Consider the following 24,951-nt stretch of genomic DNA (forward strand, 5'->3'; position numbering starts at 1 on the left):
ATATTAGCTGTGTATATGCACAATATGAGCTGTATAACATAGCTCCATACTTGCTGTGGTCAAAGGGGAAGTCTGAATAACACATGTATCCTGACAAAAGTCTCCAAATCCTCACATTCAGCCATTTCATTTTATTGGCTCAGGCACATAACATTTCAGGGTTTTTGGCATTACAATCAACACGAATCCTGTAATCTAATGAAATGTTAGCAAGATCTAAGATCCTGCTAAGATCTCGACCCCTATTTGGAAACTAGGTCTGCAATGACATTAAACACTACTTGCTTGTGTGTTCCAGGACCTTCTCTTGTAATCCATGATAAACTCCTGTTTCTTTTATGGGAACAATACCAAACTTAAAATAAAAAACTTCTTCCCCCGTGCATCACTGAATACCAAGGGAAAATCCAGCTTAACAGAGGTAGCTCCACAAACTGCTGAGATATAAATACCCTTACAAAAAGCAGTAAAATAGAAATGTTGGACTTCATGCTTACTTTATCCATGTCATAAGTTCTACTGTATCAGGATCATAGAATTCTTGCAGTTCCGTAAGCTCTGTCATTATTCTAGGGAAAAACTGATGGAAATGTTTTTGGTCACTTACAGTTTAAAAAATTATCTATAGAGCATCTCATTACATCAAGGCCTTAAGTGACACAACAGAAATGGGTTTCAACATTTTTCCCTCCCGACTCGTACTTTTGCTTGAATATTTTGCAAAACTCAGCTTGCAGGAGACCCTCTCCAAAATAAGTATGTTAAACAGAAGTTCTCATCTCTCTCTATTTCATTAGAATACTTATAATTAAAAATGAATATATAAGTAGCAGCAACAACATTCCTCAACATCATGTGGCCTTAAATGCATCAAAACCATAGTTCAGGCGGTCATATGCAAATACCTACAAATAAGGGCACTAAACCAAGAAGATGATAAATCTCTCATGGTAAATCTGTTTGAGCAGGAAGGATTGGACTGTTGTGACTTGATGGAAAGGTGTTACGCAAGTAAGACAGGAGAGAAGAAATTTCCTAGAAGAGTCCTGGTAACATGCCCAGACTTGCTTCTGACTTCAACCACTGCAGTGAAGAATAGCACATTACGTTGTGTGAAGTGGGATATTTCAGTTTATGCTCTTGAAAAACATTTTGGGAAAAGAAGGGATTCTGTGAATGCCTCCTCTTTCAAACCAGGCAAGCTTGCAACCCTGCATCATGACTTCCCTCAGGTTGGAGGTCCTTCTTTACTAAGATGGGAAATTTTGTAAGTCCTTGAGCCATTTGGTGCATTTATCTGAAAAAGCCATGGCTGGAAACTGGCCAGCCTTGAGGGGCTGGAACGGGTACATGTACATGGTGTTGTAAATCCTAAGTTACTGGATGTCAGTTCTTCTGGAAAAGAATGAAGTTTACAGGTTCTGCCAGATTAAAGAGACAACTTACACTGGGACAGCCACAGTGTACAGACAGTTTGTAAGTGGGAGCCTGATTTTAACTGAGGACTTTCCACCCCCATTACCTGGACAACTCAGCTGTCAAGTGACAGCAGCCTACAAGCAGCATAAGAAGAGCTGCCATAGGTTTGTGTCAGGGACAAACAGCACTGCTGTTACACATACACTGGAACTACTCCCAGAACAGAGGGATGGAAAGAGGAACTGCTACTGCCACCCCAAGGAGAACCTGCTTCACTCATCAATCACAGCACCTCGAAAAACCTAGTTAGAGGAGGGACTATGCCAGACACAGTCAGAAGGCAGCCAAGCAAAAAGATGCTGAGCTATACAGCCAGCCTTTTATAGCCACAGTAACAGATTAGGAGTCTCAAGGCATTTTTGCTGCTCTGTTACTTCTTAACCAACATTCCCAACCTCAGGGACGAGTTATGAACCTGGAGAGCAAACTGTTCACCACTGCTTGAAAGCAGAAGCTGGATCGGCAATGGATGAAGCCCTCTAGAGTCCAAAACCCCACACTGCTTTCATTAAAACAATCTGGAAATTAATTACTTGGGTAGCTACACTAGTTTCCTCTATTGTAATAGATTTCATAACTCTTTTGAGCAACTCTAGCTTTTTTTACAGACAGTATCTATTGCTCCATCAAAAACATGTAAAAAGTGAGGCTACAATACAAAATTTAGTTGCAATGTAAGATAAATGTTACAAAATCTGTTATAATACTGTTGGGCAAGACTGGCTTCTATATATGAATTCTCAGACTAGCCAAACTATTTTAAAGCTGGGCCAGTATAGCACAGGATTACACTTCATGGGACGTTTCACATATTTTTTGCCCTCACAGGAGCTTAAAAAATAATTTCCAAATACTCTACCTCCAGTCTGTCTGTGACTTGCAATAAAGAACTAAGTATTCATTTTAAACATGGAAACATCTCTGTCTTTTCTTCCCCTGTACTGCAGTAGGGACACACCTTGACACAATGGTCTGCACAAAGAATTTAACTCCATTATAATTTGATGGGAGCTTTTCGAACAGTTTATTTGCATATGGCCTCCTGTAATTTTATTTCATTCTAACTTTACTCCTTTTCACTAAGGAGTGATTGAGGCAACATAGTTTTCAATATCCTGAGTTTTCATTTGGCAGCATTTTCTTTGTTCAATTTATACATCCAAACAGCTGAATATAATAAGGTCTTCATTTAAATTTAATTACAATAAGTGACCACCAAAAAATTAAATTGTCAAATACCTTATACTGAAAAAAATGAAGTTTTTTTTTTAAACAAAACATATTTTCAATGAATGACAGCTTCAATTTCATCAGATATATTTAATTTCACTGAGTACATTTCATTACATTTGCTCATCATTTTGACTCATATTGTGCCTGCATAAAAGAAAACTCCACAAAGGTACTTTTCTTACCTCTTTCCACAAGCTGAATCCAATTATAGTGGGAACTGCCATACTCAGAATAAGAGCCTAGAAAGTACATGTTAGAGAAAATGGATTATGCACCATTCTCCATCTCTGAGGTGTCCATTGATTCTGCTCATACAGTGAGCAATATTTATGCCTGAAACCTTAGAGTGACAGCAGGTGAATCTTTGTGGTTTTCTACTAGGGAAAAAAAACTTTCCTCAAACAAGAATTTGCCTAATTTAGCATGGAAGTTTTAATTTGACTCACAAAAATTTTACCATCAATTTTAGGGACAGTTAATTACTACTAAAGTAACAATGATTCCATGTGCACATGATGTAGGGAACAGAAGAAGGTAAATACCTCACATTCAAATGCTATGAGAAAGGAAAAACCCAAGCATTACAAACCTCTGATCTTGTTCAGATTAGCATTATTGATATGCAAGACCCAGAAACCCATCTCTCAGCATACCATCATTCTAGCTGATAGAATTTTTGCTTTGCAAGAAGGAGAAAATAGCTTCTATAGTACAGAAAATATTTGGTAAGTAATGCACACAAGGCATTCCTTTGATATTAAGCTACTAACACATCTACTGTGTTAATAGTAAAAAAGCAGGTCTACATCACAGAAAACATGAAGCATCTAAAAGAATGTGCTTACCACGTAGCTGAACATATTGTTACTCCTTGACTGAAAGAACACAGTCAGTGTTTCTGATATAGCAGTGTATGGTATTTTCACAGGTGACATAATGAACATCTAAGTACAATATATTTATTTCAATAAGCCTCTTGAATGTAGGGTAAGCAATACCCTATCCCTATTTTGTTAATAAAACCAATGCACAAAGGTGCTAAAAATCACACAAAGCAACTTTTGTCATATTGAGAACAAAGCTAGGGTTGGAAGCAGGGGAGTTGTTTGCTCTGTAACACAAGCTTATCTTCAGTCACAACACTACTCTATAATGGCCATACATGAAAAAATCTTATACAAAGTAATTCAACTTACCATTTCTTATGGAGCAGTTTTACTCTCAGCAGTAATATTCACCTTACTACACCATTTTAAGACCCATTTCTCAGTCAAACAAAGCTTACGCCTTCCCTGTGCACCAGTACTTTTTCTCCTGCATTCCTCCTAAAAAGTGCATGACCTTCTTGACCAATCCCAACTAGATATGAAAGAGAGATTGAGGTCTCAAATATTTGCTAAAAGAAATTGAGAAGAGTGAAAGAGAGATGAAGACAGCTCTGCTTTTTAGGAGAAAAGACTGCAGTGCGAATGCAACTTTATCACCAGGTACCAGAGAACAAGTGACACTAAGAAGAAAAGACAGAAAAAGCAGATCATATGCAATCCACGGCTCAGAGAACAATCTGTTGTTTTCATGGGTTCTTTCATGGGTCTTAAGTACGTCTTGTTTGCAAAGCTATATACTTGTTAGCTGTATTTTCCAAGACTTTGGCATCAGCAACTCACCAGAAGTATTGGGTGCACAGCTTTCAGTCGAAGCCACTTGAAAAGCGTCATCCAAAGTTCAGGAGAACACACACCAAATGCAGCAAGCATACAAACATAAGGTGTCCATAGATATTTCATTCTGAAAAACACTGCAATAACTTAGTTGGGACCCTGTGTATGCCTCTGTACTCAAACTATTACAAAAACATTCAGATTTTTTTCTTATGTCAGACACAGTCTGGATGTTCAAACAATCGAAGGTCAACTTTGATGGTACTGGAGGGTAAACCAAGGAAATCTCTAGCAGAAGAGCTGGCACCTTATTATCTGCTGTGAGATGGAGGAGCAAGATCCAAGGTAAAAGATGCCAAAATCCTTCACAGAGTTCAGGGGAGGATGAAAGAAAAACAAAGAGAATAGTAGAGTCACTTGGCTGGTTTTCCAGCCAAGAAGGGATAAAAAGCAGCTAATCGGCTAAGCTGTACAGACAATGTACTGTAAGGGACTTCCTGAAGAAAGGAAAGGAAAATATTTAATTAACTCTTAAGCATAGGCTAGTCAACTTAGAAAAACTACAGGATAACACAACAGTCTGCTCACTTTAAGCAACATTTGTGAATATTTAGATTTTAAGATGAAGAGCCTAATAAAAACACAAGTCTGACATCTTCAAGCTGATTAAGCTGAGAAACAAGATTAGAACAATAATGTTTTCCAAACATCAGCTTCTCTAGCTTTAAGGGCTAAGACAATACTTTTGAAATTAGTTCTGCTACTGCTTTAACGTACACTTCATGGTAGCCTGCACACAAGAAGATGGGTAAGAAATCTTCCATGTTCCAATATTCCAGCACTATTCTGTTCATGAAAACACTACACAAGTTCTTGCTAAAAATAATTACAGCACAGTTCTACACCTATATACCATAAAGAAAGTGTTTAAAATGTGATTCAATTAATGTCTTGGATCTTGGCTGCATTAAAGCTCGGAAAACATGTTCAAGAGACCAAGCACAAGTGTTCATATAGCCATATCAAATTTATAATCAAAATTATCTTTGACTACTCCTAAGTAGTATCACTATATGCCAAAATTATTTCTGAAAAAGGGTGATTTCAAAGGGGTAAACAGTGTATCATGTCCAGTATGGAACTCTGTTGATTTCAAAAGAGATACATCAAAATCAGACTTACCCTTCCAAACACATCGCTAGACAACCAAGCAAAATTGTGTGAATTACATGATAAACTATTTCTGGCCTCTCTCCAATTCGACCATCCTCAAGTTTAACTGTCTCTTTCAGTGGTTCACCACTGCAGTTGGAGAAAATGAGACATTACTTAATTCAGATATTATCCCAGGAAAAGGTGCTAATAAAAATACTTTTAAGTCAGCAGTGCACTGAGATTATTCCATATCATAGCATATCATACTGTTGCACTGTTTACTTGCTTTTTGTACTTGATCAATGACCTATCAGTACCCACTGTCTCTTGATTTAGATTGCAACCTCTCTGAAGCAATGGCTGTCAATTAATACAATGGGATCACTGCCTATGACCACAAATGTTACTTTAAGGTAATCCAGCACCAAGAGACAGTCTAATTTAAGAGTGTGTACACTCTACAAACATTTAGACAAACCATGTTGAACATGCATTTTAAGTTTCTTCATACCATTATCATGGTAAAGAAGTATGGAATCTGTAGGATGATAATTGTGTATGGAATGTGTGTACAACAAGACAACAAAAGTAGCTTTTAGTCACATTATTATAAATTCTAATTATATATAACAAATAAAAATCATAGCCAAAATCTTGCAGTGAAAGGTTTTCTACTAACAAGATAGCAAGGCATAGAATAAATAATACTTCCTTCTACCATGATGTGATTTCTGTTTACATTTTTATAATAAGCTCCCTTATGAAAATTAGAAAAAATATTTTAAGATTATTAACTGATTCAAAAATTTAAAAAAAAAGAGAGGAAAAGGTTTATTTTAAGATTTTCTTTAAAAAGGTGTTGGACATAATGCAGTCACTGCTCATTACAAAGTAATAGTTATTTCAACCACCAGCAAACAATAAAAAGTTTGCTCTGTTGTTCTGAATATCCTATCACACATCCAACCTGACAAACATTTTCATTTACAGCAGCATAATCTTTATCTGTCAGAAGCCTTCATCCTTGAAATAAACCGACTGATTTTTGCGGCAGACAAGTGAGAAATTTGTTCCAGTATCTGAGAAGTTACACCATTCATCCTCTACCAGGAAGAGATAATTTCCTAACCACTGAGTTTCCAAGACAAGTTATGCTAGAATCTACAGCGTTGTATTCTTAGTCTTTTTACAAGGACAGTTCCACTACCCCTTCCTTTCAAGGGAACTGTGAATGACTGCGAAACTAAAACTAATTGAGTCAGTTTTACTTCAGTTCTGTTCCAAGCAGCAAAGGCTAGTGGACTTTATCACAGTAAGCAAGTGTTTTTAAAAACCAACAGTGGAGCATTATAAATCCAAAGCCCTCTCAGCTCCACCCATCTCATCTTTCTCAACACATAAATTTGAAAAAAAAAACCAAAACCCCCAAATCCAAAACAGAAAAACAAATTCTAGCAACAATTAGATAACTTTGCTGTTGGAAGGAGAATTACAGATATAACTTTCTCTGTCAGTGGGAAGAGACAAACACATCAGCAAACATTAGCCGGAGCTCAGCAGGAATTACACCTGCAGGGAAACAAACCAATGACAACTCCCTGTCCTGACAGGAGAGATGCTCAAGAACCTCCTCACCAACAGACTTTTCTTTAGGAGGCTCTTGTCGGCCTTCCTACTACTGCTCACACCCTGACAAGCTCAATGGTAAAATAAACTTTGGAGCAACAAACATGATGACCATTCCCTGAGGCATCCAGGAGCCTCTTATTTTTAACTTATTTTTCACATAAACAAGTTACTTACCAAATTCTCCTAAAAATGACCTGAGTTACAGAAAAAAGGCAGATAATTAATACTAAAATATAAAAAGGCAACAGTGATGACTGTGTTAGTCGCAAAAAAAAGTCTTGGGAGGGTGCCTGAAGAGATTCTTGACAAAGGAGCCAATTCATTGTAAAATTCCTAGTAAGGCAAAAACATTCCATTAAAAACAATAATAATATCCCATAGATTAGGAAAAAACCCAACAACCCAGCACAAAACAATTGCAGTTTAACCTATTCATGTCATAGGAAGCTACTTGAAATTCATCTTGACGTTACCTTTTTATCATTTGAAACTGCTTTGCAAATACTCTTCAAAGTAATTGTCAGAAGTCTATCTTCCTAAAAAGTATCTGTGATCTGAAGAGACCAGACTACAAATCCTTTATATCACAAAAGCCAAACCTCCCACATAACTCCATTATGGGCACCAAAAGAATCTTGTTGTCACAGTGGATTAAGATTTTAGAGATATTGATGCAAGAAGATATGCTTGCCCTCATTCCAAACAAGGAGACGAAGGAAGTGGTCATCTGAGATCACAAAGAAGCCTGACACACTGCCAGGAATAAAATCCTTAATGTTGAAATTCTAGTTCTGTAGCTGAAGCCACTTCATCATTCTTCTTTCTCAGTTAGCAAGCAGGAAGATAATACACTCTGCTCAGAAGCACTGTCAGTGTGTATTCTCAACTGGAACTGGTGCAGCATGTGGTGCTGTGATTGCATTCTTGTCTTACTTTGTTTTGCTTCCCTCCCTCTTTCATTTTCTCCCAAGGGAAGACTAGAGGACAGAACCACTTTCAATTAGACAGAATCAGGTTAAAGATTAACAGCTGGACATGTCCCAGCTGGCCTTAAAAGACAGATCTTGAAGCTCTTGTGCTGCAAATCATAATTCCAATACATAGTTACACAGTGTTCCAGGTGTAAAGGCACCCAGTTTGTCTCAATCTCTGGCTTCATTGCAGAGTCTGACAGTCGGAAAAGTGTTATTTAGCAAGGCCCCACGGAGAAAAAGAGGGAAATCCGTTAATACCTGGGAGCTGAATAAACTGAAATCCTGACCAGGAGTCCCTTCTTTTCTTGCAAAACATTTAAGAATGAGTATGCGTGTGCGATAAATAATGCATCGTAGTTAACATCACTACATCTTGTCTTCCAAAAGTTCTCCAACAGTTTCCGTTGGGTGTGATGTCATTTTTCACTTGTTCCCCTGAAAGGCTGTGAAGTAGCTTTTTGTAAGAAAGATGCAGTTCTTCAGAGAGTTCCAATTCCTGCATAGAATTGCAAGTCTTGGCTTGGGTCCAGGAGTGTGTCAGTCCTTACTAACACTCCACTGGAAGTTTTCCAGAAAATCTGTTGCCATGACATCTTCTTGCAGTCCAACATCCAAGTCTTTTACAGATACTAATGTTTTTTCTTAGAATCACAATTCCCTCTGACTTTTAAGATGTCCCTTGTCTTAATTTCTTCCAAAATATACAGGGAATATTGGGGGTACCCACAACCCAAGCCTCTTTTGAGATAATATCAATAGTTCATGACTCACTCCTGAGCCTTTTTTCCAGGCTATAAAAAGCTCATACTGGCACCTTTACCCTATTATCATTGCTTTCAAGTCTTATTAAAAACAATAGACAGGATACAGAAAGTTTTCACTCTTCAACATCACAAGAGAACAAAAATCCAATAAATGCTTTCACCCTAAGGCATGAAAAATACTGAAGTGCCTCAGAAACCTCAATACCCTAAGTAAATTCTGTATGTGCATATTTTTTTACTTCACTCTTAAAACCAGACAACAAATAACTAAACTATTTCCCTAGCTCCTCTGTAAAACTCTCACAAGCCACTGAAATGTTACACTTCTCAGAGCAGTTTCAAAAGTTTGGGTATCTTGGGAGGTGTAAGAGCTTAAATAAACTTACTTAGTTGTGTTTAAGCCAAGTTTTACTTCAATGAACTTCAGCAAATGCCCATTTTCTTTATGAGGAATGAACATCTAAAAATTAATTTAGCAGAGAAAAATCACACAAAATGCTGGAAGCAGTTTTCACATAGTCATTCAGATTACAAAACATCAGATAACAATCAACTATTCAAGATTTAGTTAAAATAACAAAATGGATTAAGTGTGCTAACTAAGGTACAGGTATAGCATTGTAAATCTTCAATAATTCTACATTTAGGGTTTCCTTGAGAATATTATTCCCTTCATTCCAGTCCCATACCACACCAGGAAGGCAAGTGAAAAGCTGCCAATAAGTTGTCAAACTACTGAGCAGTGTGAAAAGGATCATGAAAAACAGACCCAGCAACTCTCCCAACTCTCCCAACTCAGCAAAACTCCCAAGCAAGCCTAAGAGTGATGTGCTTGGCTCCACTAGTAAATAAGACTGCAGCTGAGCAGAAGTCATGAGCACTTGTAATCTTCACACAGACTGTCTGATCTGCCTAAAGTTCTGTAACTTACTCATAACTGTAATTTAACTCATATTTTTCAAGGTTGGATTTTATTTTCCTGGAGATACAGCAAGGCTAGGCAGAGGAAAATAATTACATGTGAGCATTCTTTCAAGCCTTCCAGAGTTCAGTAGTTTCTTTACTTTTAAGTTAATACTGTTAATTAACACAACCATGGTGAGTTTCAGGCATAGAAGAAAAACACAATAATATGTGTAAAAAGCCAGCAAGAGGGAATTGCTAATCAAAATACAAAATCAGGCTAAAATCCCACTGTGTAATCTCAACTCCTAACTGACCCCTACACAAAGTGAAAGTCTCTGTTCCCACGTTCTACTTGAAATGTAATTGAAAATTAATATCTACCCTAAGACCACTCATACTTGGCTATTGTGTCACCATGCACAAGAATATTGTTTTAATATTCAGACTAGTCTGTAGAGGCCATTCAAGTTAAAACAAACTCTGTATTTATAAAACAGATAAAATGTCTTTTAAAGAGTATTTCTACACTGTTTCAACCCAAAAGACCAAAACCCCAAGAAGACGAAGCTGTTTGAGTGGCTACAAAATGACTCCATTTTTAGTACTCATACTAACTATGAAATAAGCAATGAACAATATCAAAGTTATATCAATAAGATAAGCAACATTTCAAAAGATTTTTTCAAGATGTATCTGCAACTTTTAATTTAGATTCTGAAATTAAAATCACTTTTTCAGAGGAATCTTACCTTTAATAAGAAGTTTAGTGTCACTGCTACTGTAAGTACCAAATAAATATACATTATTTTCAGCAATCTTGACACAAATGTGCTTTTTTTCATATTCATCTGCAAAAATATTTAAAGAATGCTGTATAATTTTGGAGTTCAGTTTAAACTTTAAAACTACACTCAGGGTTAGAAGAAAGTCTATTTACCTGAAGGGATTTGGAGAGCATTAAAGCTACCACAAGACTCAGTAATGGTGACACTAGTAAGGCTGAATTTTCAAACTGCAGAAGGTACCCCACAATGACAGAAAACAGGTAGATTCTGTATACCTCGTGCACCTGTTGAAGAAAAAGAATAAACAATAAAATAAAACTACAACGGATATAAATCCTGTTTTTTAGAGCAGTAGATAGCTCACTTCCATTGTTAATCAGGGGATTAATGGATCTCAATCCTTCAACTCATGAATCTAGCAGGGTACCATTTGGCTCTAGAAAGCATTGCACATGAAAATTATCCTGATCAGCCTCAGTAACTAAAGGACAATTGCTTCACAATAATTCTGTAAAAATGCCATAAGCAGGAGTATTTTACCAGGTCTCCCCACCCAGTAACACCCTCCTGTGATGAAGCACACAAAGCAGTAACTACAAGGCAGTAAGAACACACAGTTAATGACACAGCTCAACTGTAAACAGGTGGTTTCCTCGCCCTCAAAATAACTTGTTCATTAACCTGTCTCAGGAATGAATACTTAGACTGTTAGCTATACTTGCTATTATTTACTACTTGATAAGCAGATGTTATAAACCTTGATGCTTGATTCTTCAGACTTTTACCAAAATACCCATTTTCTCCCTTATACAGTCTGTTTTGAACTACAATAGATCAAAAATTTCCCACTGCTGAGGAACAGAATAAAAAGAAACTGAAAGAAGAGGTGAAGAATTAGAATTGCATGCAGTTTGATATCTAACAAAACCAAAAGGCATGCATGTACAAAAAAGCATATTTACAACTGCAACAGGCAGCATAAGAACACCTTACTGTTGCAACATTTCTAAGAGGCATTTTGCAGAAAAAAATTAAATACTTTTTTTGTATCCAAAAATCAATCTTCCCTCAACTTCTGTCTAGTCTATTTATCGGCAAAGCAGTACAGGACAGGCCACTTAGGGTGAAAATGAGCTCTTAAACTGCACAGAGCCAACAAAGCACTTCTTTGGTCTGCCCACCCTACTGGGAATAGGAGAAAGAAAAGAGGCAGCTAGCCCAAAATGGAGGAATATCATTCATCACTCTTTTAGCTCTCCAAGGACATTTCAGGTCTCAAAAGCTTTGTTTAGCTTCTATCCCAAACACGGCAGTCCAAAAGAGACTCAGTTTAAAGTTATTTTATTCTTCTGATGCATATTACATGCACTTCAGCTGGGCCCAGGCTGCAAGACACTCAGCACTCAGCCTTGTTCCCTCTGGAGCTCCTGAGCAGTATGAATGGCAGGCACCTCAGAGGCTGTCTGTAAGCACCCAACTGTCAGTAGGTTGAAAAGTTCCAATACCTTCTCTGTCTGTGCTAGGGCAAAGCTGTCTAGCAGGAAAAGAGAAACAGCCTGGACAAACAGGAGATAATGACTGTATTCCCACATCATCATGAAGGTATATGTTGAGGCATTCACCAAAAGATAACAAAACTTCTAGAAGGAAAAAAGAAAAGAAAAAGCATTAATTTTGTACCCATGCATGTCTGTCACCAAGTAACTGAGAGGTCATTAACATATAAACTATGGAAACTATTGTTTTGGGATATAAGTAAAATACTGACTTCAAATGTGCTTAACTTAGAGATGGAAGAAAAGTAATTACTGAAATATTCAAAAACATTTCAAGCCAATCAGTAGGAATATTTTTTAGACAGTCAGGGTAAGAAAGTAACAACCATCTTCTTCAAGAAATACAGTTTATATGAGAAAAATTCTGCCTCTGTTTATTCAAAAACAAGCAGCACATGGCCCATTACCACACTGTTCTCTCTGAACCCTCCTGGGGGCACAGCAAGGTAGGGCACAAGTTGTTTAGCAAAAACTGCACATGCCTAGGTGAAATCCAACTGGCTCTTTTGAAAAGAAGAAACAAAACTTCTACTGTTTTCTGCCCAGAAGGGCAACAATAGCAGAAGTAACTAACCTAGAGTACAGTTTTACCCACAGCTCATTCTTAAGAAACTAATTTTGCTTTACCTCAGCAGAACAGTTTAGGTTCTTTTTTAAATAGCCTGTGAGAGCTGCTACTTGACATGCAAAATACGGCAAAGCCCAATTTTCTCTTGATGGTATGGAATAATCAATTCTTGTTGTGTCTGTCCTAGAATAAAGTACAAAGAAACAAAAATATTTAAATACTTGTTGTACAAGAGTATCAAGGAAAGCCTAAATGCCATTTCTAGTTGTATATGTGGGCTTGCAAGCAAACTTTTCCTCATTTTGGTGCAAAGTAACACTGACACAACTTTGCTGCTGATACAGTTCACCAATTTATTAACAGCATGAAAGGCCCAATCTTTACTCATCCATTTCGCAGGTTTCCATGTTAGCTGGCATTTATAGGACTGAAGCCAAAAAGCATCTGCCTCAAGCTTTTCTGACCTGCAATGAAAATCAGCTCATAGCTGAGAGAAAAGATTCCTTTCATTTCTCATACAGTATGTTTTAAACAAGTGATTTAGGTAGTTAAGCACAACATAGTGCTCAACAAACTGGTGCTCCCTCACAGCAGCAGCAGCAGCAAATATTTTGTCTACAGGGAAAAATTCTGCCCAGCAAAACAAGAGATAGACGGATGGGGAGCATGCAGGGTTTTCTCATGGAGTGACTTGACAGTATCCACACAATTAGAGGTGTAGGTAAAAGTTTTTAAAAGTGCTAAAGTGACTCAGAAGCACAAGCCACGCTTTCAAATGTAACCAAAGGCATCTAGTCTCAGAGATACATAGCCTGCTTTGCGTCTACTATGCCTTTAAAAAGGAGCCTCAAGCTCCTTTATCATTTAGGTATTTAGAAGCATTACCTTTCATTTTTTCCTCTGAAGCCTCTTGCAGAGGCATATTCAGAGCTTTTTTAACTACTAAACCTTTCATTTTGTTGACACTGTTTAATCTTATTCACTGCTGAAAAAAATTACAGATTTATTCACCATTTCTCCTACTTTTCACTGTTCACATCAGCTTGATTAACAGTATTTTCAGCTATTAATCACAGATTCTGTCATGATGACGTCACACTCCTAGAAGATGCTTCCCAACAGTTCTTCTTTAAAGGTATATCACTAACATTTTGCTCCATAGGTCTTCTGTTTCAAGTGCTCTCAAGTTCACAGAAAGCCCCAGAGCTCCATGGTGACAAACCAAGAGCATGAACATAGCTTTTCATTGCCCAAATGAAGCTCCCTATTATTGTGGCACTTTGTAAGGGGAAGGGGAATTCCAAGTGAATTGTTTTAAAACAAAAAAGTCTTGATATTAAGATGATCTAAGAAAATTCCATTTTGCAGAAAAACCCACTAAAAAAAAAAGATTAAAAAAAATAAAATATTCTTTACCAAAAAAAAAAAAAAAAAAGGCACTTGATAATTTCTTTCTATGCTACTGGACAACTGTCACAACACTTAGAGCTGGCCAGAGAGTGTAGGTCTGTTTTACAGCTGTTCTGGATATTTGTCTTCATTCTTCAACAGCACAAAACCAAACCTCCTGAGGATTATTTTTGAAAAATGAAATTGTGTGTGAATACTCCTGTATTCACACACATACATAAAGTCAGTTCAACTGGTAATGTGGATGGTTTGAACAACAGGAGGCCTTTCCGTTTAAACAATCATCATGAGAATCAATTAATCTCTTGGAAATGTTTTCTATTCACCATAAGATTTTGCTCTCACAGTGAGAACACAAAGCTTAATAAAAGCATTTCAATCCACTAATTAAAATCACTTCAATCCACTAATATTTTAAAATTCCTTATTGACAAACTAGATTGTATAAAGATGTTTTTCTTACCTGTTAATAATGAACCATGCTACAGTCAGCATTCCTGCCAGCCAAGTCCCACTCATAACCCAACTGGTTACAAACAATGCAGTCACATAAATTCCCTGCAGTCCAAAAACTATACCAATGTAGAAATACACTGGTTCAATAACTTCCTGAAATTACAAATAAAAATGAAGAGACATAGTGGCAACTGAGCTGAAGCTGGAAATTATTACTATTTACAATTTGTTACTGCTAACAATGTGCTAGGTGCTTTACAAACAGGTAAGAGATGCCTCCTATTTTAGAAAAGTACTGGGCATGCTTTTATTTGGTGCTCAAATAAAACATGGGGAACAACAAAGCAGTGTGAATTAAGAGCACAATTCAGGACTCAGCTTGCCAGTGCCATGATTTTTGAATTTGCTTTAGTTTGAACACTCTATGTGTCAGATTTAATAAATCTATGCTACAGTAGGATATGAAGTTCAGAGGACTACTAGAAAAAGTTATAGAAGGGAAGAACTTGAAGAAGTAAAGATGTGGCAAAAATGGTTCCAAAATAAACAATAAAAAAGGAAAGATAATAAGAGAGGACACAAGTATGCAGCATAAGCAGAACAAAGCCTGAGTAGAGTGGAAACTGACAAAAGGTTAATCTACAGAAGTGTTTTTCCCTATGAGAATGGGCAGACAGGTACCACTATAACAGACTTCTGTATTCCAAAGGAGTTAACTAACTTTCCAGTTTTTAATGGATAGCACAGATACTCCTGACATTTCGAAGCAGTCTACAGAAGTAAAGAATAACAGAAAAAGTTACTACTTAGTGTTAAACCCCCAAAATCCTATGACAGAGACTGATCAGAACTGAGATTGAGGAGAATCTAGACCTGGTGAGAGCCTCAGCTCCACTCATTCAACAAAAAATGTATGCATTAGTTGGATACAGCACAGAAAGTCTCATATACACACACGCAGAGACACAACCATAATGAAAGTACAGAAAGTAGGAGAAAAGCACATACTTCGCTACCAGATGCTTGATATAAAACACTGGCAATCAGCTCCGGGTACAAAGTCATTTGCTGGACAGCATTTATGGTCTTCAGTGATACTGTCTTATTGTTGTGTGTCAATTCATAAACACCTACAGACAAAAAAAATTATTCCTGGAATCACTTAGTACTGCTGTTCCTAAAAGAGGCTAAAGTGTATTCAAAGGCAGGAAGAATAACATCTGATGATTAAAGCTACTGACTGATTCACCACACCTAGTTTAAAAGGAAAGAGAAACTTCTGTGTTAGATGTCATTCCACCTACTGATCTAGCTAGAAAGTTATTACCCTTTTTGCATCTAGTCTTTAAATAGAAGGCCCAAAACTTATCATCTGAAGCACAGGCTTTTCAGTAACACACTCATGCAGGCCTGGAACTACATGCCTATAGATCACCTTCACAGGAAGATCTTAAGGAGTGAGACAGATCTAACAGGGATGAGCAGGATGTATTAAACCTGTCTCCAGAAGGATGTCAGGTATGATGGCCTCATCACCCCTTTCAGCTCTGCATTTCTGAGATTTCTAAGAATCCTTTGCCAAACACAAGGTGCTTTTCCATGGGGTTAAGATGGAATTGAAGCTGCCATACTTGAAGGATCATTCCAAGATCACTCCAAAATATTATAAATAAAGACTTGTCAATTCTCAGAATAATAGAGGGAAGAGTAAAAACAACCCAAATCAAGATACGGGGGAGAACAAAAGCCTCAAAAACAATGCAACAGTCAAACCAGACAACTGTTTCCAGCTCTGAGCATATCTTGGTGTATGGTCTGCAGCTGGTTCTCTGTAGGCCAAACCAGGTCTTTCAGGACTTACAACTGGGTTCAGCACAGTTGTAATACCCTCTTGAAGACTGAATACCTTGTAATACCTTCTAGACATGAGTCTACCTGTTTGCAGAGACAGCATCCCTAAATGAGGCCTCCAGTCCATCCACTCACAGCATGGGCAACATCCCCAGAGGACATGAGGCACTGAGTGTACCAAAGACTTCAGATATTGCTCATGTGCTACATTTCAGTTGGGAAACTGTTCAACCAATAAAACAGTAACCACAAAGTTTAGTTTTACTGGCTTCAGTGAGGTTTCACAAAGGGCCTGAACTAATTCAGTGGCTGACCACTGCAAGATAGGGCAGCTCATCCTCTTCTCTCCTGACGCAATGCTAGTGCAGTGCATTCTGAACCCCTGAACAAGCATGGAAGTGCTCCTTCTTTTCACTGCTTTAGTTTCCTTTTGGTTTAGGGACCCAGGGTCAGAGAGCCCCCCAGTCAGTGTAGGGTAAAGAGCAGAGCACAAAGCAAGGAGAGATCACTGTCACTCAGTCTGTTCTCCTTCCTGTTCCTTTCTGTCCCCACCACTCAGTGCTCATCGGCATCTATTCTTCAGAGCTGACAAGATTTAAAACTTCTGGCAGGGACAGGATGGAGCAGATCAGCTTGTGACAGAAACTGTTCTGTCTTCTGACAGAGGATGGAAAACAGTAATTTTCATCCCTCATTCCCAAATTCAACATAGATTATATTTACATGGCAGAAAAACCCACTATTGTGACACAGGCAAACCCAATGATAACTTTGACACAGGGCATAATAAGAGTAATATTAACCCTATCCTAGAGTACCGATTAAAGGCAATCTGCTGGGATAGTTAAATACTGCTTTTCAAAAGGTACTGAAAAATTAGGACAGTGTGTGGTTTTTAATTAATCTGACCAATACACCTACATAAGAGAATAAAATTAGTCTCTGCAGTCTGCAGGAGTTTTTTACTGTCTTCAAAGTGAACAGGACTTTTCAAAGCTAATAAAACAAATGAATTTTGTACCTCTTTCAAAGGAAGGAGCCTTTAGCAGTTCTTTATAGAATGAGTAATAAATGGCACTGTCACCCTGAAATGTAATTTCTCGTTCAAGTTCCTAGAAAAAAAATATATTAATCTTCTGCAATCTCTTTTCAAAGACAATATATTTTCAGATAGACCAGTTTTGTAACACTGTACATGGTTATGACTTCACTGCACATCTTCAAAATATTCCACAAACCATTAATTTTCACGGCATTTCTATCAGGTACACAATGCTCTCTGTAACTTAGCAAATATGCTTGGAATCAGAGCAACTCAAATCCACATTGTAAGTCAGCACAAAATCCACAGGATCTTTTCACATTCACAAACCTGAATTTCATTCAACTTTCTGTACTTCACTTAATAATGGAGTTCTTAAGAAAACAAAACCAAACCGACCAACCAAAAACCACAAACTGCCCCCCCCAACAGAATCCAAAAACAAACACAACCCCCCCCCCCCCCCAAAAAGTCCAACACATATTCCTGTTGAGTAGCTTCTGCAATCCCAGTATTCTTTGGTTAATTTTTCATACTTTAGAAAGGTATTTTAAGGATAAAGGGTGACATGGAAAAACATACAAAAGCATGACAAGCCACTACAACTGTTAGCAGGAGGAAAAAAAAAAGAAAATAAAGAAGACAAAAAAAGTGAAGCTGTTTCAAAGACAGAGGCCTCCTTAGAAGGACACAGGACTGCAAGTAGTTTCAACATGACATGGATCAGATTTGATTTCAAGGACACAATCTGGCTTTTGTTTCAGTAGTTTATCTTTACCTGCCTGCTGGAAAACCAGAATTTCCGTTCATGATATGTAGAGAGGTACACAGCATACATCATTCCACTGGTGACTGCAGCGAGACAGCCAAAGAAAAGCTTTGCAAAACGCTGGATTAACATATCTGAAAATGAACAGTGGAAAAGCTACAATAGTCCAGAGGACTGAGAAACAAACAGCACATCCTACACATGACTCTTATTTCTGAACAACAAGAGAACTTACTGGCATGAGAATTATCATACCATCAGCAGCACAGATACATTGAAAACTGGTTTGTTACTCCTGCCCTGCAGTTTTCTTTCCCAGTTGTTATCATTGCTTCACAGGACCTTCAGACAAAATATTCAACACACTACACTGCAAATTTTCTCCAGCAAGCTTTGTTGTCAAATGAATTCCAAGAAGGAAAAGCTTCTTCCAGATAAATAGAGCAAACTCTAGATTCTACCCAAAACACTACAAACTTCTTAAAGACATTAACAGACAGAAGTGGCACACTACATCTAACATAATTTCTGAGACATTCTATTTTCCATTCCATTTTTGAATATAAGAACAAACAAATCTGAATTTTACCAAACTCATTCAAAGGGTGTCTACTACACCTGTATCTCCCTTGAGTTAGCATGTACTTTTAACATAAAAGCTTTTGGTAGCTTGGTGAGCGCTTGCCTAAAATTATACTTAGTTTTAGTTCTGTTTCTTGAAAAGCTGTACGGACTTTTCGTCTGTTTTTGTTTCAGAACCATTACTTCATGTGTATCAGCTTCCAACCAGAAGATCATTCCAGGAGCAATAAAAATATTTATTTGTATGCAAATAGTAATAGTAAATTTCTTAACTCCCCTGCCTCTACCTCCCCAAGCCTGAAACAGTCCAAGACTACCATTTCACTCTCCAACGCATAAAGTGTCATTATTAAAGAACTGTAGTGTGCATGCCTACTTTCCCTTGAAATATTCAAAAACCTAATTCAAAGTAAGTCTGTTATAAATTACCATGCTACAAATATCTTCCCATAAAATGTAAGAGAATAATGAAAAAAACAATCAAAAGTCAGCTAGAAATTCTGTAGCTTACATTTTGGCGACCTTCCCAGCTTTGAATTTTCTTTGTTTCTCTCCTCTGGAGCCATTTTGTCAGATTCTGAGCAGTTTTGTTTCTTTCTCTGTCGCAGGTCTGCTGCCCCTGAAGACATTTTTTTTCAAGTTATTGCAACACAATAATAAAATCACACTGGGAAATCCACACAGCAGCAGGTAGCAGCCAGTTACTGCTACTGATTCAATCCCATGGAAGATATATTTGACAAAGACTCCATGAAAGTATGCCATATGCCCAACTAAAATTACAATATAACACTACAGAAATCAATTCTTATGTTATTCCCTAGGAAAAAAAAAAACCTAATTCTCTTGAGGCCATACTCTGGATTACCCAGAACCCAAACTGGAAGCTAACTGGTTTATCCCATTTGGTGAACACAAATGAAGGAAATCAGTAGTTTAGGTAAGTTGATGCAGACACCGGGAGAAACTGGTCTCAATTCCTCATCCTGGTTTTATGCTGCTATAGCAGAGTAATACAAAAATTGGGCTAGTCCATTACTTTTAAACTGAGATGCCTATTATTTATAAGGCAAAGGCTTTTATAAAGTAAATGTAATACCTCTTTTTTCCTGCTTTTGGATCTACTGGAAGTAAGCAGATTTACGAATATTTAGTATAACACATAATTTAAAAGCCCAGTTTGCTCAGCCACATATATCACATCACAAGACCAAGGGCTTCTGTTCACTTTTTGTGAACAGCAGCAGTTTGAAGTCCTGGTCCATTTATTTTACAGTCTGAAAGGCAATGAGGCAAATTCACAGACTGCAGGTCTGTGAATACAAAAAGACTCATTGCAAAAAGTATTTTATAATTCCTACATTAAAGATAGTCCACAACATTTACGTTATTCTGGAAGTGTAATGAAAAGGTTTAACTGTAATTCATGCTCCAGAATTTTTAGCTCTCCTGTTTGACCTACTGCCCAACATTGCTTGAAATTTTGCAGCCACCAATTTTCCTCTGGACTTAAACCAGCTCCTTCATAAACCCATCCAACTTCAAACTTGAAGTGTCAATCTTCACACCCTACAACAAAGCTTTTAAGTACTCTGGTTGTATATTAATTACTTCAATTCTAATTCAGTCTACTTTTAATTCCTGGCTATTAAATCTAAAAGTTAGAAACTAGAAAAGGAAATATAAATGGTTAAAGCGATGTCTGCCTGTATCAGGACACCAGTGTGTTAACAGAGCAAATTATAAACTATTCTAAGCAAACCAAGATCTCAATGGTAACATTTTCCATGGAATGAACAGAAAATGTTTACCTTCTTAACCAAGACAAGAACTGGAAAGAGTCTAAACAACACAAGGAGTTGTAGTTAGAGTGTTCAGTATCACATTTATCTTCATGTCAATCCAAAATGAAATGCATACCAGCATCTCTTCATGACACATACATGAGAAGTTTATCAGCAATGCAAACACCAAGCGCACTGCAGTTAAAAATCATTTGTACCATGCAAAATAAAGCACACTGGAAGAAAATCCTAGATCACAAAAGGGGGCAGATATGTGTTTGGAAGAACAATTGAGTGCCCCTGTCATTCTAGTTATGACCAAAGCAACAGCATTGAGAACACTGGAGGAAAAGGCCTTTGCTTCTCTGGCAGAGAAGTGAACCATAGCAGAAGTGTAACAAACTTATAAAGTATAGCATTTCAAGCACTAAGAGAAAGCTCCCAAAGAAGTAACAGTTTAAAATTCTACCTCTGAAACAACATCTCAATCAGCAAAAGATCTTCACCTCAGTTTTCAAGACTGCTCAACACCAAAGCAATAACACAAAAAGATGTGAGTCTGTTACTTCTGTTTCTTGCTGTTGCCACAAACAAGAAAAATGCTGTTTTCACTTCAATGATTCCTTCAAACAGAGGGATATGAAAGTCAAACAAGGTAACAACTAAGAATTATCTAGAATTTTGAACTGATGACACAGCCTCTAGTAACTCCCTATCCAGCACATAATTTTTCATCTGCTTTTTGGTTTCCTGTAAGTCCCTGGTTCAAACAAGTTCTTTTTCAGAAAACATGCATTCCACTTATTTGCTTCTACTGCAGAAATACGTAACTCATTCCTACTTTGTGCCACTATACTCATCCACTTTTCACTTACTAATTGAGCACTGTCTGTAATTTTTGTCTTCTCATCTAAAGAAGGGTAAGATAGAGCTGGGAAACATTCAGAGAAATGCCATGAGGGTGATTTAAGTTGTGCAATGGCTTCCATACAAGGAACAAGGAAGCAAATTGAAGATGCCTCAGTCTAGAAAAGAGGATGACCAACAGAAACATGCCAGACGTCTACTAGTTAGTGAAGTGCACAAACACACTGAATAGAGAGCAGTGATTCACCTTTTCTAATACAAGAAGTTCTCAAACAAATTTAATGAGTCATGCTAAAAAGAACCAGCTCATTGCACATCACCTTCATGCAGAACACTCCTACCCAAAGAATGTTCTGCAAACCAAGAGTTTGCACAGATTCATAAGAATACGGACACAGTTGTGGAGGACAAGCAGCTGGAGACTCCTAAACATATAGAAACCATGTGCAACTCAGAAAGTACTCCTGCTAAGAACAGCTGGGAGGTTGGAATATGCCATGGGACAGATTTGCACATGCTTCTTTTGCTCCTGCATTTTTCTGTGCACCTATTAACAGTTTTGTTTCTCCTGATTTCTCCAAGAAATCTAAATGCCATCTCATAACCCCTACAATGGGGATTTGCACTGAAAAGACATGGAGAAAAATGCTTGTGTAGGGAACAGAATCGCAGAATACACTGGATTGGAAGGTACCTGCAAAGATGATCCAAGTCCAGTTCTTAACCCTGCACAAGACACCTCAATAATCACACCATGTACCTGATAGCACTGTCAAAGCGCTTCTTGAACTCCATCAGGCTTAGTGCTGTGTCCACTTCCCTTGAGAGCCTGTTCCAGTGCCTAACCACCCTCTGGGTAAAGTACCTCTCCCTAATTACCAACCTAAACCCCTCCATCCGCAGCTTCAGGCCATTCCCTCGGGTCCTGTCACTCGTCACCACAGGGAAGAGATCAGTATCTGCCCCTCCTCTTCCCCTCCTGAGCAAGCTGGAGGTCTCCGTCAGTCTTCTCCAGGCTCAACAAACCAAGTGACTTCAGCTGCTCCTCATACAGCTTCCCTCAAGGCCCTTCACCACTTTCGTCCTCTTTTGGATGCTCTCTAGTACTTAACGAAAGGAGAAAGAAGACTGACTAAAACATACGGAAGGATGCCCAAAGAGAAAGTACACTCACGGAAGCATACACGGAGCCCACAGATGCTGCCCCGGGCGCTCCGCCCAGAGACAATGCCAGGCGAGAGAAGAGAAGAGAAAAAGACCCCACGTCCCCTAGGGACCGGCCCGGCCTCCCTCTTGGGGCTGCACAGGACGGGCTGCCATGGGCTGGGCTGGGGCCCGAGGGGCCGCCGGGACGGGCTGGGCCGGGAGGCCGCCTGTGTCCTGCAGCCCAGTGTTTCACCTCCGTCCGTGCCCTGGCACAAACCGCGAGGGGCGGCACACCGCCGGCCTGAGCCCGCGGCCTGGCCCCGACCGCCTCCGCCCGGCTCCGGCTCCGCGCCCTGAGGAGCCGCCCCTCACCTTCCTCCATGGCCGGCCCGTGCCCGCAGCCCGCCGCTGGCTCCCCCCGCCGCTCTCTGCGGGGCGACGCGTCCGCCCCGCCCGCGCCGTCGCCCGCCTCCCGCCGGCCGCGGGGGCGGGAGCGCTCCCGCATCCCCCGGCGAGCGGAGCGGAGCGGAGCGGCCCCGCGCTTCCTCCCACCGCCGGAACTGCGGCTGCGGAGCGCGGGGGCCGGCCGGAGCCGAGCGGCGGCGCACCGGGGCACAGCGAACGTACCGGGGCACAGCTAATGTACGCGGCACAGCGAACGTACCGGGGCACAGCGAATGTACGGGACACAGCTAATGTACGCGGCACAGAGAACATACTGGGACACAGCGAACGTACTGGGGCACAGCGAACTCGCAGGGGCGCAGCGGGGCGCTGCCGGGCGGCCTCAGGGCTCCCGTGCGGGAGCTCCGCGGCCCCGTCGCCCGCCCCGCCGCGCAGCCCCCAGGGCGGCACCTCCCGGGCAGCGCGGCCGCGGCTGGGGCCGCTCCCGAACTGCCAGCGCCGCTCCAGAGGGACCGGGCCTCTTCAGAGACCTCGGGCAAGAGGAGGCTCGGGGTGACCTTATGGCTCTCTACCTGAAAGGAGGTTGTAGCCACGGGAGCGTCTTTTCCCGGGCAGCCAGAGATAGGACGAGAGGACGTGGCCTCAAGCTGTGCCAGAGAAGGTTTAGGTTGGACATCTCGAGGAAGGTTTTCACAGAAAAGCTGATTAGACATTAGAACGGGCTGCCCAGGCAGTGATGGAGTCACTGTCCCTGGAGGTGTGTCAGGAAAGACTGGACGTGGCACTTGCTGCCAGGGTCTAGTTGGCATGGTGGTGTTCGGTCAGGGATTGGTCTCGAGGATCTCAGAGGCCTTTTCAAACCTAATTGATTCTGTGATTACAGAACTGGTCGTGGGAAGAGGTTTGTGGGAATTGCCCCTTGGAGGTTTATGGGAATTGCCCCTTGGAGGCTGCCTGTCTCCTGAACCTGCAGTCAGGCCAATGGCCAAGCAGCTGCTGGAAAACTGATTGCTCGTCTGGCAGCTGCAAGGACAAACTAAACCAATATGTGTCCTGTTGGAGTATAAAATGAGATTTATAAGTTTCCTGGATTTTTTAATAAAATCTAAAATATTTTTGCAGTTATTAATTTATTGGATAGTGAAAAGTGTTGCAAATTATCCATTGCATTTCTAATGCATTGCGTTTGCTCTAGGGTTTTTTGCTTGTTTGTTAGTGTGGGGTTTTTTAAAGTTACTGGAATAAGCAACTGTAGTCATTGCAATGAAAAGAACAGTAATTGTTTTAAATATTTGTGCTCAGACCATTGGTACATGGACAGACATAAAATATACAATTGCTCAGTTGAGCTCTAGATGCTTTTTCTTAAGCCTTCTTTGTACCTGCTGTTTTATAGTGTTACTTTTTTGCATTTATTGTGCAACTTCAGTTTTCTTCAGATGCTCCAATATGGATCATCCCACACCTTGATTTCAGTAAAATTATAAATGCATATCAAGTTATTTACATGCATAGTAGGCAGAGAAGTGAAAAATCCAGCCTGCTCACTCAATTTTCCTTTTTTCCTAAGGAAAAAAATTGCACATTTGAAGGTGGGAGAACCAAAAATCATTTTTCATGCAAGTTTCTTTCCCCCAGAATGAACATGCTGAAATGATTGTTAAGGTAATGTTGAAAATGTTATTAGTGTAGCACTTCAATCTTCCAAAATGCTTTCTTCAACTAATATCATATGAAAGTTATTTCATTTGACAGCTTATTATGTGGCCTAAACATTGTGCTGTAATACATTACAACGAATAAATACAGGGATGTTGTGTTCTTTTTCTAAGCTTTCTCTGTACAAACATGCATCATCTATCTGCATGGTGGCATTTGTTCTCTGTTTACATGTTATTTCTAAGCCCTGCAGACATAATTTTCCTTTTT

At 39.3% G+C, this 24,951-nt stretch overlaps 1 protein-coding gene across 3 annotated transcripts in view; it reads right to left on the reverse strand.

The window, feature by feature from the left end:
- DPY19L4 (dpy-19 like 4) overlaps positions 1–23,122 on the reverse strand; it is a gene marked incomplete at its 5' end in the record, with an annotated part of 32,881 nt that extends 9,759 nt beyond the window's left edge. The window contains 16 exons of one of the 3 annotated variants that reach the window (XM_084207669.1): positions 498–580; positions 2,895–2,951; positions 4,380–4,500; positions 5,556–5,675; positions 7,332–7,490; positions 9,282–9,355; positions 10,551–10,649; positions 10,739–10,870; positions 12,092–12,226; positions 12,770–12,893; positions 14,584–14,729; positions 15,585–15,706; positions 17,449–17,539; positions 18,248–18,372; positions 19,332–19,439; positions 22,990–23,122. In XM_084207669.1, coding sequence (XP_084063795.1) covers positions 498–580; positions 2,895–2,951; positions 4,380–4,500; positions 5,556–5,675; positions 7,332–7,490; positions 9,282–9,355; positions 10,551–10,649; positions 10,739–10,870; positions 12,092–12,226; positions 12,770–12,893; positions 14,584–14,729; positions 15,585–15,706; positions 17,449–17,539; positions 18,248–18,372; positions 19,332–19,439; positions 22,990–23,122 — 1,829 coding nt within the window. The remainder of the gene's footprint in view (positions 1–497; positions 581–2,894; positions 2,952–4,379; positions 4,501–5,555; positions 5,676–7,331; positions 7,491–9,281; positions 9,356–10,550; positions 10,650–10,738; positions 10,871–12,091; positions 12,227–12,769; positions 12,894–14,583; positions 14,730–15,584; positions 15,707–17,448; positions 17,540–18,247; positions 18,373–19,331; positions 19,440–22,989) is intronic. The other 2 variants (XM_084207670.1, XM_084207671.1) reach the window with 2 other exon arrangements.
- Positions 23,123–24,951: the final 1,829 nt, after the last annotated feature.

Source organism: Fringilla coelebs (assembly GCF_963513975.1).
Source record: "Fringilla coelebs genome assembly, chromosome: 1".
NCBI classification, from domain to species: domain Eukaryota; kingdom Metazoa; phylum Chordata; class Aves; order Passeriformes; family Fringillidae; genus Fringilla; species Fringilla coelebs.